General features: G+C 37.6%; 1 protein-coding gene across 3 annotated transcripts in view; it reads left to right on the top strand.

Moving 5' to 3' along the window:
- Nucleotides 1-3,330: 3,330 nt before the first annotated feature.
- Nucleotides 3,331-17,500, top strand: part of LOC138049553 (supervillin-like) — a 44,958-nt gene continuing 30,788 nt past the window's right edge. For 2 of the 3 annotated variants that reach the window (XM_068895873.1, XM_068895874.1), the window contains exons 1-5: nt 5,865-6,160; nt 6,281-10,220; nt 14,666-15,032; nt 16,123-16,240; nt 16,660-16,753. In XM_068895873.1, the coding sequence (XP_068751974.1) occupies nt 6,128-6,160; nt 6,281-10,220; nt 14,666-15,032; nt 16,123-16,240; nt 16,660-16,753 (4,552 nt within the window). In that variant the 5' untranslated portion in view covers nt 5,865-6,127. Of the gene's footprint in view, nt 4,078-5,864; nt 6,161-6,280; nt 10,221-14,665; nt 15,033-16,122; nt 16,241-16,659; nt 16,754-17,500 lie in introns of those variants that run through there. The other variant, XM_068895875.1, reaches the window with a different exon arrangement.

Here is a 17,500-nt window from a genome sequence, read left to right on the forward strand (position 1 = left end):
GCTTAAATATGGAACAAGAAGCAGGGAGGACCCAAAACTCTGCTACAAGGACCAGTGAAAAACTGTAACCTTGCAACAACCGCGCACCGGTGGCTCAGTTGATTGAGCACCGGGTTGCCATGCGGGAGGTCGTGAGTTCGACTCCGGCCGGACCAACACTCAGGGTCTTTAAATAACTGAAGAGAAAGTGTTGCCTTTGTAATTACATCTGCAAATGGTTAGACTTTCAAATCTTCTCGGATAAGGACGATAAGCCGGAGGTCCTGTCTCACAAATAACTTCCATGTTCATTAGTTCCCTGTATGTGGGACGTTAAAGAACCCACACACTATTCGAGAAGAGTAAGGGATGAAGTTCCCGGTGTTGTGGCTGTCCTCTGTGTGTATATGGGTGGGTGAATAGCAGGTCCACATCAGCTGAATAGCTGGCAAAACTTCAACCTGCTCAAATAAATCATAACAAACAAACAAACAAATCCATCGTTTTTGAGAACTGAGAAGTGCTCGCAGTTACTGGAGATCACGCAGCTGTGTTCGCATCTCCATGAGCCAAAGCATGTGAAGAATGCCCGTATTGAATATGATGAGGAAGCTAGGCAAAGACGCAAGTCTTCTGAATTGGTCGACCGACTTCTTCACCACAGTTCATGTGCAAGGCTGTCAGTCAAAAGCAATGCCCAGCACGCATAGGACTGATCAGTCACGAAAAGTACTGCCCTACTGAAGAGAATTTCACCGCAAGGAGACGCTTTAGTCTGTGCTCTAAGACCGTCGGTTATGACACCGAATGAAGACTCAGCCATATATATGCATGACAATGCGTGACCAGTTGAATGGTCACGTTGCCAATTGTCAGCATTTATCGGAACGAAATCCCGATTATCCCACACAGATCCGCTAATATTGCCAAACGGATTACCCCTAAATTGCCGATTTATTTTATGCGGATGACAAATATCTCGAAGGTCATAGTCTAACCGGCAACAAAAACAAATTAACATTAGGCAAAAATACACGGAAAATGGAATTTGAAAAATAATCAAAACAAACAAGAATCTCGTTGTTTGATTGCAAATTAGATGACAGAGAGATTTAATATCGTGCATGTTTTAAGATTTCGGCTTAAATTTGAGATTTGCCAAAACATCAAAGAAACTTGTTTCATTTAAGTTCATTTCCTGTTTCATATTTTAACTGAGAACAGGAGAGTATCTAATGTATATGTAGTTGCGTACAGGGAGACTTGGAGACTCCCCTTCCGAAATTGTCGATTTTACTCCAAACTGGGACGATCAAGGTGCCCTCCCCATTCTCCGCGCGGCTTCACCGCTCGTTCATGCATGATGGCTACGGCTACGGCTACGGCTACGGCTACGGCAACGCCACAAAGCAAGAATATTATTGGTTAAGAAAGGAAAAATACACGTGCTGCACGTGCAGCAATAACAACGTGAAATCACCAAATTTTAGGTTTTGACGATAACGTGAGGATATAACAATGAAACAGTCATTTTCTGTTTCGATTTCAAAACCGTTCGTACTCATCAAGTTACAGGATAGTTCGCTTGTATTGTACAAGGTGAACAAGACGGAATAATCGCAAAATACGTGCGATAGCGTTAAACTATATTTTGGATTGACGTTTTCGTTGCCGTTGCCGTCGTCTTTGCTTAAACTCCTAATACCGCTACGCAGGCTAAGGCCAACGGGAATATACCAACTGAACGAAAACAAGTCGATCTAAAATCACGGAAAGCATACCACCTAGCTGAGTTGAAAAACCAACAATCAGAAATGATCAATTCCAACCAGAACCTATCGTTTACTAGACTGTACTTTCAATAGAGAACTAAAACTTATCGCAAATCAGAAGCGGCACAGGTGAGCAGCAGAAAAATTAACGCCAGGAGTCACAACCTAACTGAGAACTGAGACGCAGGTACTGAAGACATTCGTCTACTAATCGATACCAACCGAAAGTCTCACTGAAAACACGTAGAAATCGCCTACACTTCGGCTCAAATCGACTGAGGTGAATTTCCTTTTAGCATGTATAGTAGGTAAAAACACACATGTCATGGGAGACATCATTGATTCTGTAAATGATATAAACCCAAAGCTACACAGAAAGCAGATTTGTTGTTTTTTCAAGCGATTATATTTGGTTGTTGAAGTTTCTAGCCGGAAAGCAAACAAATGGAAGCCTGCAGATGGAGGAAAGACGAGGAGAAGAAGAAAGCCAGCAATAACGTAAAGAACAGCAATGGGGAAAATATGGAAAGGAAACAGGGTGTGGTGTGCGTGTAATTATGCAAAAGCAACACCTCCTTATTTCCATTCCTTTCTAAAAATGGTATTGCATAAAAAAAAAATATATATATTGCTATCAGCCCTGAAATATCAATTAGTTACTGTATGAGTTCACGTTTTAGTGCAAAACGGCTTCGAACTTAGAAATTCAATTTTATGATTATCGCTTTTTCTTTACATGTCATAACTCTATGGGACATTTTACCTGGTGCATGGCAGTTTCACCCCTTCCCCAGTTCAATGTTGCAAACAGTATGGCGTTTTTCCAGGAATCCTGAAACTTTTCGTGGGATCAACATAATAATCATTGACACGGTCGAGGGGGGTTCAAAGATGCTTTGGTGCCACGATCTTTTTGGCGGGGATTGTAGTTCGATGAAACCCGGAAAAATTTCTCATGTCATTTTTTTTCATCACCAGAACAGAACATAAAATCTTGACAAATTACAGAACCACTCTATATCGCTGTGTAGGGACTTCATCTGGTTCAAACCACCGCCATTTATTCACTTTGATTCTGTTGATTTTTTTTTCAAATTTTCGCTACCAATTTAGACAGTGCAAACCTGGCAACCGTAACGCAATCTAAAGTCTATTTAATGTAATAGGATACATAGTTTCTAAAATTATAGGTATGACTCAAAATCAGGTTTTGATAAAATAGGATTTTCTTAATTTACCAAAGCTGTAAAAACGCTTAGTCAGGCTGGAGAAATTACTTCACGATTTATAATTCTTCCGGACGAGTTGCAAACGACCTTACTAATCTGAGAGACGTGCCTCTGGTAGGTTCTTGTGGACGGAAGTGCGAAAGATAAAATTTCCTTTTGTCAGAGAGATTTTCTTTGCCGCGCCGTTCCACTTGACATTGGAGCCTTATCAAAGTAAATGCAGTAGATATAACTTTATTTCGGTGATATAATATTGTTTTTCCTTGGCAATCATGGCAAACCTTCGCAAGAAACTTGACTGACCGGGCAAAGAAGCATTTTTTTCTTTGGTAATTTTTATAAAAGGTCAAGTGATTAAATCTATCATTGACCAATCAAAATAGGTTTTGTATGATGCAAAGATGGCGGTGGTGGCTTGTCAAACATTTCTCCAATCAAAGGCCTTATAAGAACTAAACTGTTGTTAAAATCTGTCGCATTCGAGCATAAAGGTTTTGGTGTAATCGCTGTGATAATTTTTTAGTATTTTTAAAAAAAGCGGCAAGACTAAACATTATTTTGGCTACACCGTGTTGTTACAGAACACTTTGGAACAAACGTAGCGACGGAAAATCTCTCATTTGTTCGTTGTTTATCAACGAAATTCAGTTTCATTGTATACGTTCGTGACTTGGCCATTGATCATACAGACTTGTGCTTTCAGTAGTGCTTTCAAACCCTGCATCGGAGTTGTATTGTGTGCTTTGCACGAGCTGATGACCACATTTTACGCTTGATGGCTTTTTCTCGATAAATTGTATCTTGATATCGAGTCTGTTGTTGAGCACTTTAACAATGAACTTATAACATTCAGAGTTAATGGAGCAAGGAAGCCCTTGAAATCTACCGGGCAGCCTGCGTCTGTTTGCCCGAAGAGCTGAGATCTTGGCTTTGTTGCGGTATTTAAGGACTATTCTGGCTCTGACAGCGTTTCTTTTGTCGCCTGGAGTGAATTTTGTCTGTTAACCAAGCGGATTTTCGAACTTCGGCGTTGGTGGAATTCATTTTGGGACAACTCCTGTTTGCCGGCGAACTGAATTTATCTCAAAGAACAAAAGGTGAGCGAATCAACTTCTGTGATCAAGTGCTCTGTGTCAAAACCTCAGATGGTCGAAATGGATGCGCCACGTATTTTATCCTGGGCTTCAAAGCGTACATATTAACTTGTAAGAGATCTGGCACGCATCGAGTTGGTTTTTTCGGGAATTTAGTTTTTTTAACTGTCGAACCGCTTGCGAGATCGATCTTTCAACTGTACATCGCATTCGATACTTTGATTTTCTAGAATTTTCACTGTTGTTTCAAGTATTTGTGGGTGTAATTCCGCTAGAATCTTTGCTCAGGAAGACAATTTTTATTATGTCTTGAAAATTGTCCACTGTCGAACCCCGTTTCGAAGCAAGCTTGATTTTTCGCCTGAATGCGTAGTTCTGAAATAAACATACTGTACATCTACAAATTGTCCCAAAAATAAGAGATTCCAGAGGCAATAAGCAATTTACCCATTGCACAAGAATATTTTCCATTACTCAAATTATTTATGACTTGAATAAAATTTTATAATTTTAATGATAAATTATTGTTATATTATTATTATTATTGTTATCGTTGTAACTTTTATTAAAGTTCGTTTCAGTAATCATAAAACGTGTTGATCAAGTCTTCGTTTTGCCTTTGGAGTGAAAACATCTGAGAATTAAGATTCCTTCAATATTGGAACTGAGTATTTATTACATATGGTGAAAGAATTACGATTATTGTTTGCAGCGTTGTTTACACCCAAAGCGCGCGATCCATACGTGCGTGTAGTTTGCATTTAACTTCGGCTTAAAGATTCTGCTCTTGCAGCATTCTAACAAGTGATAATTTTTTTAAAACAACAACAATCATTCATTGTTTGTGTGAACTTTGTTTTCTTCAAAGATGTGTTGATCTTATTCTGACGTGCGGTCTGGGGCCATGAGGCAATAAATTATCATTCTGTAAAGCTGTTGTTAGCTCTGTGCCGGGCAATTATTTTGCAAAGAATTCCTTCGTTTTTATCTTGTATGTCGTACGAAATGTTTTACGTTGTTTAACCTACAAGATACTGGACCAATAATTTCTCTGTCTTCCCTGGCAAATTTATCTTTCGAAATTTTTGTTATGCTTTCCGTGATTGATTTTTTTCTGTTTTTTGTCCGTGAGACTCACATGTGGACTTAACCTGAAAAAAAAAGGGCATCACGACTTATCCCCTCTGGGCATAGGCTTTACATCGGGAGATCTTTTACGGAAAAGATTTTTTTCCTAGGCTAGACGCTGTTTAACCCCTCATTTGAATAACTTCCAGCCATGCAGAATGTAATTAATATTTAATGAAAAAGAAAGGGCATAATTTGGCCTATATTGTCAGGATATCCCTTGTCAGTGAACAAGGGTTATATAGATCCAGAAGCTTTGCATAAGAGCACATGGCACATGTGGTTGATTAAAGAAGCATGAAATAGATTGTTCATGTGTAAATTGAAGGAATGCCATTGTGACAGGATAAATTATTTTATGTACATGTCAAAATAATTAAAGTCAATTGTTTTTAGCATTTAGGGCAACTTGTCATTAGCAGAGCATGTGACAGAAAATACTTCAAACTGCCAATATATTTTTGCTCTAGACTTTCAATATCAGCTGTTTGAGTCAGTGTCACGTAGGTTTGATTTGCATGACTTGTGAGGAGCATGGCATTTCGTGCAAAAAGGGTGATATTGATCCATTATCAAAGGGCATCAATTGAATCAAACTCTTTTTTATTGTGTTGGTCTTTCTCTGAACCTGTCATAAACCAAATGAATGGCCGCATTCAATTTCAAGGAAAGTTACATAGTTTCAAGAAGAGTTGATGTCACATAATATCAGCTCACACATTAACTTTTTTGTTTACTTTTTTGTGTTACTCAAGATCGCCTTTACGGAATGTTTGTGACAGAAGGAATTGTTTTCATTGATATTGATTGAGAGTTTTTATTTCTTAACACCGAAGCATGTAACGTAGGGATTAAGTAATTTTGATGAAAAAAGTCGGCGGCTTTTGCTAGTATCAAAAGGGCTTGATTACCAAAGGTCATAAACATGAAGAGTTCTCTCAAGATTTCTCTTAGCCAGGTTATTGATATAATAATAATGTGTACATATGACTTTTGGAATGCTGTTAAGGACCATTGAATCAAAGTGATTTGAATTTTGTACACTTATGTTGTGTTTTTTTTCTGTCTCTATGCAAAGGAGTACCTAAACAAGCCTCAGAACAAAAGGAGCTTTACATCAAGTGTGTCAATTTCTATCGGAGGATCATTAGAGCAATTAAACAGTTATGGGTCCTCAAACAACATCAGCAATTTGGTCATTGACTCTGGAGTGCGACAGGTAGTTAACGAGATGTCACACAGGTATAAAGACTCATACAGTCAGCCCTCTTCTTTACCTAGAAGGTATTTTTCTCTGCCAAAAAACTACCAATCGCAAGGTTCTTTGGGGAAAGATTCTGCTAAAGATTCGTCTCTTTCTTCGGGGTATAGAACTTCGTCATCTCCCTCTACAACTTCAGCGCAAGCTTTAAGGCTTGGAAGCTCAAGAACTTATGGTAGTGTAACTAGTTCAGTACTCACTGATGTTACAAGACCCTCATCAAGAAGATCAGAGACTAGCACACTTTCCACTACTACTGGTAGAACTTCTAATTTGAGGAAAAATTCTTATCCTTTCACACGGTCTTCAAGCGCAAGAGATTTTACACCATCATATTCTGCCAAACATGTTTTAAGCATTCCACGTAGGGGATCCAGTAGCTCATTAGGTGGATGTCACAACTCTAGTTGGGCCCCAGGAGAGATGCCTGTACGACAACGCTCAAGCATTTCGTTGAGGGAGAGTCGGTCTGATTGGGGAGCTGATGGACCCCCCAAGAGGCAAAATTCAAGCAGCTCATTACGTGATTCACCTTTTACTTTACCCAGTAGAAGAATCTATTCCTCAAAGGGTTTTAGTGATTCTGAAACATCTCCGAAGAAATCTAGTGTAGCTGATACTGGAACATCACTATCAAGGACTACGTCACCCACGACCACAGCTTCTTACGAAGAACTTATTGAAAATGGAAAGGGGAACACATCTGAGAGAAAGACGAACCTGGGTAAAGTCACGTTGACAAAGTCTGTTTCACAAAATACTGCAGTACCTCACAAAAAAATTGATACAAATGAAATTGGTGATGTCCCTGCTCTGGGAAGGACAAATTCAGGTGATGCAAAGCCTCCGACGGTACAATATAAAGGCAGTCAGCCCAGAGAAGAAAAAACTCCGAAATCACCCACTGTACAATATTCTGGCAGTGTTCTGAGAAAGGAATCGCCAAGTTCAAGAAGTGAATCGAGTGCATCTAGTAGTTCACTCCAATCAAGTGGGACCAGTCAGGATGGCTTTAGTGATAATGAAAAAGAAATAAATGGAAATTGTCTGGAGTCTACAGCTTCAAGGGACATATCACTTTTGAGTAAGGAGATTTCTAGTGCTTATGAAGGGTCTCTTACTAGAAGTGACTCTCAAAAAGGGAGGGTTATGTTAAACAAAAAACCATTTCATAGCAAAAAAGGTGGAACGCTTGCCCAAGACACTAGGACTGTGGACAGAGAAGGACCTAACAAAACCAAAATGGACAAGGAGAAGGCGGTTTTGCGGGAAAAAAGTCCATCAAAAGAGAAAAGTTCTTTATTTCACAAAGGACACAAAAGGAGTTCGAGTACTGGTTCCACAACAACCAAAGAGGAAACTAAGAAATCCAGCAAAAAATTTTCGGCTGTTTTCTCTCGCAAAAAGCCCCAGTCTACAGATTCAGAAGGTGAGGACGAAAGGACTCAGTGTAAAAGTCACCTTCCACAGAAGGGATCAAAGGATAGTATTAAAGACAGCAGGATGGAATCGTTATCATCAGCACAATCAGTTTCTCCCTCTCCGAAAAGAAAGATATCTAGCCCTAGTAGAATTTTTTCTTATTCTAATGATTCGAAAACAACCTCAGATGAGCCCAAGAAATTTTCTGTCCCTGGAAAGTTTATTGCTAATAAAGAACCTAAATCTGGTGGTGAATCAAGTGACATGGAGGTAGAGACTGGAAGAACACACCTAAGTGTGAAAAGGAGGGTTTCATTGCCAGGTATGTTAGGATTTCCAAGGAGTTCTAGCACAGAAAGGACATCTACAGTGCCTTCTAACCCAGAACCATCAGTTGACCCAGCCCTTCTTAAGAGGCGAAGAAGCAATTTTAAGAAAGCTCAATCACTTGATGTTCAAAATGACCCATCAAAGAATAATTCCATGCTGAATAAATTAAAATTCTGGGATCTTTCAAAAAAAGATAGATCGCCCGATTCACGGACATCAGCATCACCGGTAGCAGGAAGGTCACGATCTTCGTCACCTGTGGACTTGTTAGCTTGCAAGGATGTTCTGAATTCCCAAGAAGAGGCGAAGAATAAAATCCAACCTGTGAGGAAAAGTGGAGGGAGAACAGTTAAGGGATTATCTTCGCAAGAAACAACTTCCACTAGAAACACAAAAGTGTCGCCAAAACTTACACATTCTGCCAAAGAAGACAGTTCGGTTAAGTCGAGTGGAAAGAATGCCAAAGTGGTTTATGTTGGGCCAGTGAGAAATTCATCACCCAAAGAGCTGAGTGTGAGAAAAGAAGCACAGAACAAAGTTAATTCTGAAAACAAATGTAGAGCTGTACCTAATGCAACTAAAACAGTTGCTAAAACACCTAACAGTGATGTTACAAAAGTCACTGAAACTTCCAGTGAAAGCTCGACTAGAGATACTGTTTCTAAACTGAGGGAGCGAAGAAGGCGGCGGCGTGAAGAAAGGGAACGTTTTTTTGCTGGAATGGATTCAAGATCCAATGAGAACAACAAAGTCGGGGATGTGAAGAAGAAAGATAAAGTACAGCAAGACTCGGGAAGCACAGAAGGCTTAAAAACAGACAATAATGATGGCAATAAAGATCAAATTGATGGGGAAATTACTTTTGATAAGAAAGATCTGACAGGACAAAATGACAAGAAAGTTCAACCAACTCCAAAATTAAGGGTTATTGGAAAAATGCAAACTGTAGATGATGTTTTACAAAATGGGAAAAAGGTGAACTTCCTAAAGTTGCGTTCTCAGACAGTAGCATCCTCCGTGCATGCAGATATCATTTCCGACTTGATTCGTGAGAAAGGTCTTAAGTCAACAACAACCAATGAAGTGAAAATCCCTTCTGTAGCAGAACTCAGAACCAAGTTTATGATTTTCAAAGATGATGCCAAGGTCACACCGTCAAGAGTAATTTTAAAACTAGATGAACGACCAAACAGCATCTGTGGGGAAGTTTTGTCACCCACAGAGATGAAGAAATTTGATGATATCACCTTCTCTTTAGCCAAAAAATCTTCTTTTGAGGATATCATGGCAAAGAGATTTTCTGACAGTAGCAGTGATTCCTTGTTGCTTGATATGGAGTTGAAACCAATTTTGAAAAAACTTGATGACGGATCGTGTACTGCTCCTTCAAATGAAACCTCTCCCAAAAAGGTGGAGAATGTTTCTAATGAAGAAACTAAAGTGGAGATGGAAGAGCAAGAGGAAATGCAGATACATCCGAGTATTCAAAATGACACATTAAAGCGAAGAAGAGGAAGCAAGACAAAGAAGCGAAAGAAGTCAATTTTTGGAACTGACAGGGATAAAGAAAAGGATAAAGATAAGGAACTGAAATCACCTGAGGATGATGTAGATATGCCGCAACATGGAGCTGTTTCTGCAGCTATTAAAGCCATGTTCACCAGGCGACCCTCAACAACAGAGAAAGCCAAAACTGCCCGAAAGCAAAGGTTGAAATCTGCCCCTGAATCATCAACACCTAACGAAGTTATAAATACTGAGAGAGAGAGGGAAAGGACAATGTCTGCACCTGAGGAAATTGCCCGAAAGACATCAAAAATAACTGTACAAGTACGTGCGGAGAAGGTTGACAGAGTTGAGTCAAAGGATATGGAGGATCAAGGAAAAAAAGGGGAGAAAATCCAGGAAGTGAAGAATGATGAGAAAGAAACAGACGTTGAACTACAGCTTCAACCTTTGCCAGAAGTTGAGGAAAAATCCAAGGAGAGGAAATCTCTTAAAAAACGTGAGTACTTACTTTGATACATGTATCAGTACTTAACAAAGACTAATTATTTTTTTGCACTGGAGACAATTGACTCACATGGTCGGCTTAAAACAAATTAATTTTCTTATGGTTAAAACAACTCAGTAATTAAAAGCACATTGTATGTTCTTTCTGAATTTTATCTCACGGTAATGCATGCTTACACTGCAAGTTTATACAAGATTTGGCCCAGGGTCAGCATACCTTGGACTAAAATTAAATACTCAATATTCTGACAGCGATCTTGAAACTGGAGCACAAATGCAATAGGGAGCTTAAGCATTTTTGAGACATGGACGGCAACCGGAAGAGAACATTTCACGTGCCAGGACGTGCCCAAGATTTTTATATTAATCATCTCTGATGGAGAAAAGATACGTAGGAATGTAAATGTAGTAGTGTCAAGACAAGAAAGAAGGGGAAGCAGCTGACTTCCGGTTGCCGTCCGCGTCTCAAAAACGCGCGTGCTTAAGCTCCCTAATGAGGACACGTTGGAGTCTTGGTTCTCAGCCTGAGTGTGCATTTGGAAAAAATGTTAATCTTCAAACCTAATGTCCATGCTCAGAGTAAGAAACTTGTACTCATTGCTGTATGTGCACTCCGAGGGTTTTCAATTGAACCCATAACACGTAACACCTCTCATGGGTGTCACTTATTTGTAAGTGTTATGGCTTTAGAATTGTCCCCATCAAGTAGATCAGTTTGTCAATCAGTTGCATTGTTGTGGCTGAAAATTGCATACATGTACAGTACATGTAGCAAATTGCCTGTTAAAAATTGAGAATCTGGATTCCAATCCAAAAGGTGATGTTATTGATAACTTAATTATCATTGCTTTAACTTTTAAATAAAATGATGATATTGTTTAAAGGATACATCCTTTTATTTAAGAAGAATACAGTATTATTGTGATTTTATTACTGTCTGAATCATTCATGACAAGGCATTACTGTGGAAAACTTGGAAAACTGCGAACGTTAAGAAGCTCAAATTTTAATCATTATATGTCAATTATTATTGTAGAGTGAACTATCACAATTAAGGTAATGATGGATCCTTACCTGATTGGATTTTGCTTGGTAGATGGGTGGAGGTATATAGAAAGATGAGTTAGTTAAATAGATACATTTTTTAAGTACTGTGTTGGTAGGTAAGTACATGTAAGTTATTGCAGGCCAGTCAGTCAATCTGTCAACTGGGTTTACATGTAAATACAGTTACTTGGCATTAGAAATTGAATTTATGTGTAACTCTATGAATAGATGGATATTGTAAAAAAAGCAAGCTCAAATCTTGATCTGAAATTATTATGTGCATCTTTCTCTCAAACATCTGATAAACTTTATTTGTAAATAGCCTTTAAGTTAACTTGATCTGCCTTTTTGAAAAAATCCCCACCTCATAACTTGCATAAATATTTGGGGTATGTGTTGATAAATTTGCATTACTTCACACCTGACTGGCTCTGTTGCAATCAAGTGCAACCATCACTTTTTGAAAGCTTAGAGTCAACATTGTCGGCATTTGAGGTGGTATTTACTGTGCCAGTATTGGTAATAATTGAAAGTTACAACTACGTTGTACATGTACACTGTGTGAATAAAAATTAAAACAAAACTAGATTTAAACACAAAATTTTGACCAAAAAAACCACTTTGGAGATGAAATATTTCTCAAAAGGTGAAGGTGTTTAGAGTATTAATTAAATTTATTAATATTGTTTAAATTATTGAAATTTTTTATGATCAGTGGAATTTATTGCTTTGAAGAGGATATGGAAAAGCAATCACAAACTTTTAAATTAGTTTTAATTTTTTTTTACTGAATTTCTCAAAGAATCTAAGTTGTTGTTTAGAACAAAATATGCTAATTCTTGAAAAGTTTAATTTATTAGTGGTTATGTTTGCCTTATTCCTCAAACATCACTAGAAAATACTGTACAGCACTTTCTTTTTTTTTTATCCATCTTGGTGGTTTCGTATTTTTATTTGTTCACCCATTGACAAGGGTGCTTTAAACACATTCTCTTAAAATAATAGTTGAGTTCATTTGAGGTTATGTGGTGAGTAGAGATAGATCAGTATTTACAAAGTAATTTTATACATGTACCTTGAACAAATATAGTAGTCTAAGTTGTTTTGACATATTATTCATCTAATCTTGTCTAAACCTTCCTATATTAGATAGCTTGTGAAATGTGTGCACATACAAAGATTTTAACTCAGCCCTCTTTCTAGTTGTAAAAGTTAACTTTGTCTTTTCTTCAAGGCTGATGACGTTTTTGAAATGGGATATGAGCAGAGGTTAATTTGTTCAGTGATGGGCTCTTAGTGATAATGGGGTGAAGGAACGTGGTTGTGGTTTTGAAGCTCTTAAGTTGTGTGATCTTACCCAGTGAGAACTAAAGACAAACATTATTTTTAGCAAATGTAAAGATGGATGAGTTGATAAGACAGTCAGCAGTGTAAACAGATGGATTTTTGAAGCACTCTACTCAACCATGGTATTCCTTTTACCAAAACATGAACTACCATTAGTGGTTAAAAATATTAATGGTTAGAGTGCTGTTTTCAAGGGTGCTGTTGATTCCATTTAATGTTCTTGTAAGTTCATTTTCTGTAATATAATTATTTAAGTTTACATAATAATAAGGGATGAAATGGACAAAGTAGTTGTAAAACTCTAAACCGGTTCAGTGTTATTGTTTCTAACACTGTGAGATCACCAGACTGAAAACTAGTCTAAGAACGTTATGCTGTCTTTATAGTTCATGATATCATTGGTTCATGATTGTATGATCTACTCAAGTATGTGTATTGTTATTTGTTTGTCATTTTGTGTACCTGATTGTATAACTTGGAATTAATATACAGTATCTCTCCTTTAGTTTGAGTCCCATGACTGTTCTTGTTCCATTCTTGTTTCAGAATGTGTGCTAACTATACTTTGTAAGTTGTCAACGGGGTTTATATTGAATATAAATCAAAGGCTAGCTACAATATTTCCATATTTACATTTTTGTGAACAGTAAAGTTGCATTCTTTTAAATCCTTGTATACTTTTGTATTTCACTACGATTGACACGAGGACGGCAACTTTGCAGCAAATTGATTCATGTTCCATACAGTAGTTATCATGTAGAAATTTCCTTTGGAACACAAGATAAGGATTAATAATTTATAGGAAAAGTTACATGTATACTGCTTGTCGAGTAACTAAGGAAATCTCTAGCATCAGGAATAAACTTTAAGGTAATTCTCAGTAACACACAAATATGCAATCTGTGGCAAAATGTTTTTAAGACATGTAATATTTTAGCCTAGAAACAACACACTGTCACCCCCCAATGTTGTTGACGTCTTGAGCGTTTTGTTTTACAATTTTGAGGAAAGGGAGTCAAAGAGGGTACTTACATGTACATGTACATGTAATATTGTAGAGAACAGGCAAGGAGGCACTGTGACAGTCACTGTGACTACTTAAGTGCCTTCTTTAATTTTTCTTGTTTTTGTAGATACTGCAAGTCAAACAGGTTCTTACGTATAATAATAACACACAAAAAAAGAGAAAATAGTTTGAACTCGTTTTCATTCCTGATGCAATATCCCTTTGAAATTTCCTTGTATCTTAGGCATGGTACTGTAAACCTTGTAGTAGTGTAAAATGTATTAATAATAAAAACAAAAATATTCATGAGACATACACGTATTGCAACTTGTTGCTGATTGTGGCAATCATTTCATGTTCTACATGTATGTTAAACAGCAAGTTAAGAGGTAAGTATTACACAGTAATAGAATACATTAAAAAATAATTTTATTATGTTATAATATTATATTACATTACGTTGGTATGACTGTACAGGTATATCATGTTATTGTTATTATTAATAATTTATTCTATATTACAACACTTATTATAATTGTAATAATGCATTAAGCTCTTTAGTCATGATCTGGTGTAGACTCGAAATTGTGACGTGCTGTTGTGAGTTGTCATTGAGATGGACTTACTGACTGGCTTCATGTCGCAGATTGACGAAGATTAATTTCCAACATTGTGACGTGAGTTACTTGCTGCTTTTGCACAACCTAATAGGTTCCTAGGTTTTAAGATATGGCGATGAAATAAACAATGCAAAGACATTCAAAAGTTCTCAAATCTGCATATGCTGTAGGTGAGTGCAATTTGAGAACTTTCAAAACGTGTGGTATGACCATAAATAATGGAATGCATGAGCAAGTTCATACGATTTTGTATTTATGTTCTGAACAAAATTACTCCATTACTGCACATACTTGCAACTTCCATATGGCACTTATTTACTTATTTATGTGCATATGTCATTGACCAATCAGAAACATAATATTTTGTTAAATGTAATTTTAAAAAAGAAATAAAATTGTTCTTTTTGTTGTGTAAAGCTTCCAAGAACAAGAAAAGAACTTTTAAGTCAACAATGAAGCCTTTCAGCATGATGAAGACAAAATCAGAATCCAATCTGGGGCAACTTAGGTTTGACTTTGTGTCGGTGGATATTCCTCTTGATAACGAACCAGAGATAGTCACAGAGAAGAAGGATGATGACCAGCTTGTTACAAACAAACCAGTGGAGGTGATTTGTCAGGAAGGAATACTGACCTCTGACCAGAAAGAACAGAAGACAAGTGTATTTGAAGAAAGCTTAAAGGACTTCTACCAGAAAACAACTATAGAGCCAGAGAAACGTGATGTACCCACACCAGAAATAACGTTTGAAGATCTGGATGCTGTTTCAGGGCAGACCACACAGTAAGAGTCACTTAGTTATTGCTCGAAAAAGGAGGCAATTTCCTGACCTTCCAATTTCTGGACAAATAAAAGTACTTTTCTTAAAAAAAAACTGTGGTGTTGTGTCAGTGCATGTGGGGATTGAAAAACGAAAATATAGTTTTATCAAACGAGTTTGTAAGGGTAACCTAACCATGGTTTCTGAGTTTATGTCTCACACTTACTTAGATTTTCATAATTCTGCAGAATATCATCTTCAAGTGCCAATGGCCAAACTGCGTTTTGGCTTCCATCAATCAAACAAAATCAATTGATGCATGACATACATGTACATTGTAACCTACAAATCAGCATCTGTGGTTCCTATGGTATATTCATACATTTGAACTTGATGCTGATGGAAAGCAATGGAATGTATACAACTCTTTCCACTGAAGAACCTCTAAAAGATATCATAATGGTATTCAAGCTGTGAACTAAACAAATGCTCCAATTCACTTTCCGAAGGAAGAGGTGATCTTCCCTGCTACATTCGGAAATTTGATTGATGGAGGCCAAAACGCAGTTTGAAGGTGAGATTCCACAAAATTATGAAAATCACAGTAATAGGCCTCGGGTAAAGTGGCCTTTCTCCTTTATCTCTCTGACAAAGGGTTATTGCATTAGCCAACAAAGCTTCCTTGTGGCCTTAAAGTTGCCTTCAGTTGATAAAACCAAATGTTGGCACTCTTTTTTCTGGTCTGAACTGCCTCCCATTGATGAGTAAAATTGTCTGGCATTAGACAGAGTAATATATGTATTCAATCTCACTCCTACAGTGTATATGAGCCAATTATTAGCTAAAACAATACCACTGTTATGGGAAACTCATGGGTCACTAGGTTTTTGTGATGTGGGTTCTGCACTGTTGTAGGTATAGTAGCTAGTTCACCAACTTAATAGTTTGTGTTACTATCTTAGCTCATGTGGTTCAAATGAATCATAGACAACGTGGCTTCCCAGCCCACACTTTTGTTTATACCATTTTGTGATTTAGCTGGGTAAAAGTCACACAGACAGTTTGATGAGAACTTAATATTCTGAACATTTACAAATGCATTTATTTTTATAGGCAACTGAAGTCATTGGCTGAGGACCGAATGAAGATCAGACCAAAGCGTCATCACAGGACAACAACGAACCCAGTGAAAAATTTGCAACAAAGGAGTGATGTCCGAACAGACACAGAGGTAAGGAGAGGTTTTTTTAACTGGAATATGTAGTTGACAGTCATGTACATTACATGTAAGTGGATGGAGTTGGGCACTTACATGTATGGAAATGATATCTACAGGTAGAATGCTGATAATTTTCCATGGAAGTTTTGTGGAATGTTTGCTGTCCACTTAAATGGATACCCCTCTTTACCCCACTCCCTAGGCCTGATCAGTGGCACATTAATTTAGTGAAATTCTTGATTGTGACCTTAATTGGGTGAATTGTTTAGGAAATTTTAGCAAACGTTCCAAAACGCCTTAATGAGCTGACAGTCCCACTGGTGGACAGCACATTTTTTGACAACCAATTATTGACACAAAAATGTTTAAGTTAAAAATCAAATGTACTAACTTTTTTTTCGTAAACTTGATGCTTTCATTGGTACTTGTAGGTTGAAAGACCAAAGATTGAGAAGAAGCAAGTCACAAGTGAACACCCTGTAATCAGAAGAAAGAAAAAGAAATATAAGGATCCTGAAAATTTATGTAAGATGGTTATGATCTAATCGTTTTTTATTCCAATGTATTTTCACACTTTCGTGTTTTCGTATACCGTAGTAACATTACCAATCTCACCTTAAATCTACATTTTTACATTCATCATTTTATTTTCATCGCTAGTTTTTATTCTTAAAAGGTTTTCTTCCGTTATCAGTAAGTAACTTTCACCTTGTTTTTGTTTTTGAGCAAATTAAAACTGTTGCAGGTGTCGCACTCTGTAATCTACTTGCGTACCTGTGCAATTTTGTGTATCAAAGCTGTAGCTGCACAGATCAATGTAACACCGAGACAGTTGTGGGTCAACACCAGAAGGAAGCAGGGTTACGGGAGGGGTGAGAGCACTTGCCTCTGACTGTTGTGATCCAGGTTCAACTCCTGGACTCAATGCCATAACTGGGTTGAGTTTGTATTGGTTCTCTACTCTGCACCGAGGATTTTTCTCTGTGATCTCTGGTTTTCCTCCCTCAGCAAAAAGCACCATACAGCTGTTTCCAGCTGGCTGTAAGCTGTGCTCCAAGCTCATACATGGACTGTATAACGGCAGCCTTGGGCACCATAGTTTGCTTCAGTTTGACATTGTTGAGCTTCGTTGTTGCTGTGTTTGCGATGGTGATCAGCGAGACAGTTATCAAGTTGCTGTGGATAAAATAGCATATATATAAGTTCCAGCTGTAGCTTTTCGTATCCATCATAAGGGATTGAGTTATCAACTTTTAGCTGTTATTTACCCTT

The sequence above is a fragment of the Montipora capricornis genome, chromosome 5 (assembly GCF_036669925.1).
Source record: "Montipora capricornis isolate CH-2021 chromosome 5, ASM3666992v2, whole genome shotgun sequence".
Lineage (NCBI taxonomy): Eukaryota > Metazoa > Cnidaria > Anthozoa > Scleractinia > Acroporidae > Montipora > Montipora capricornis.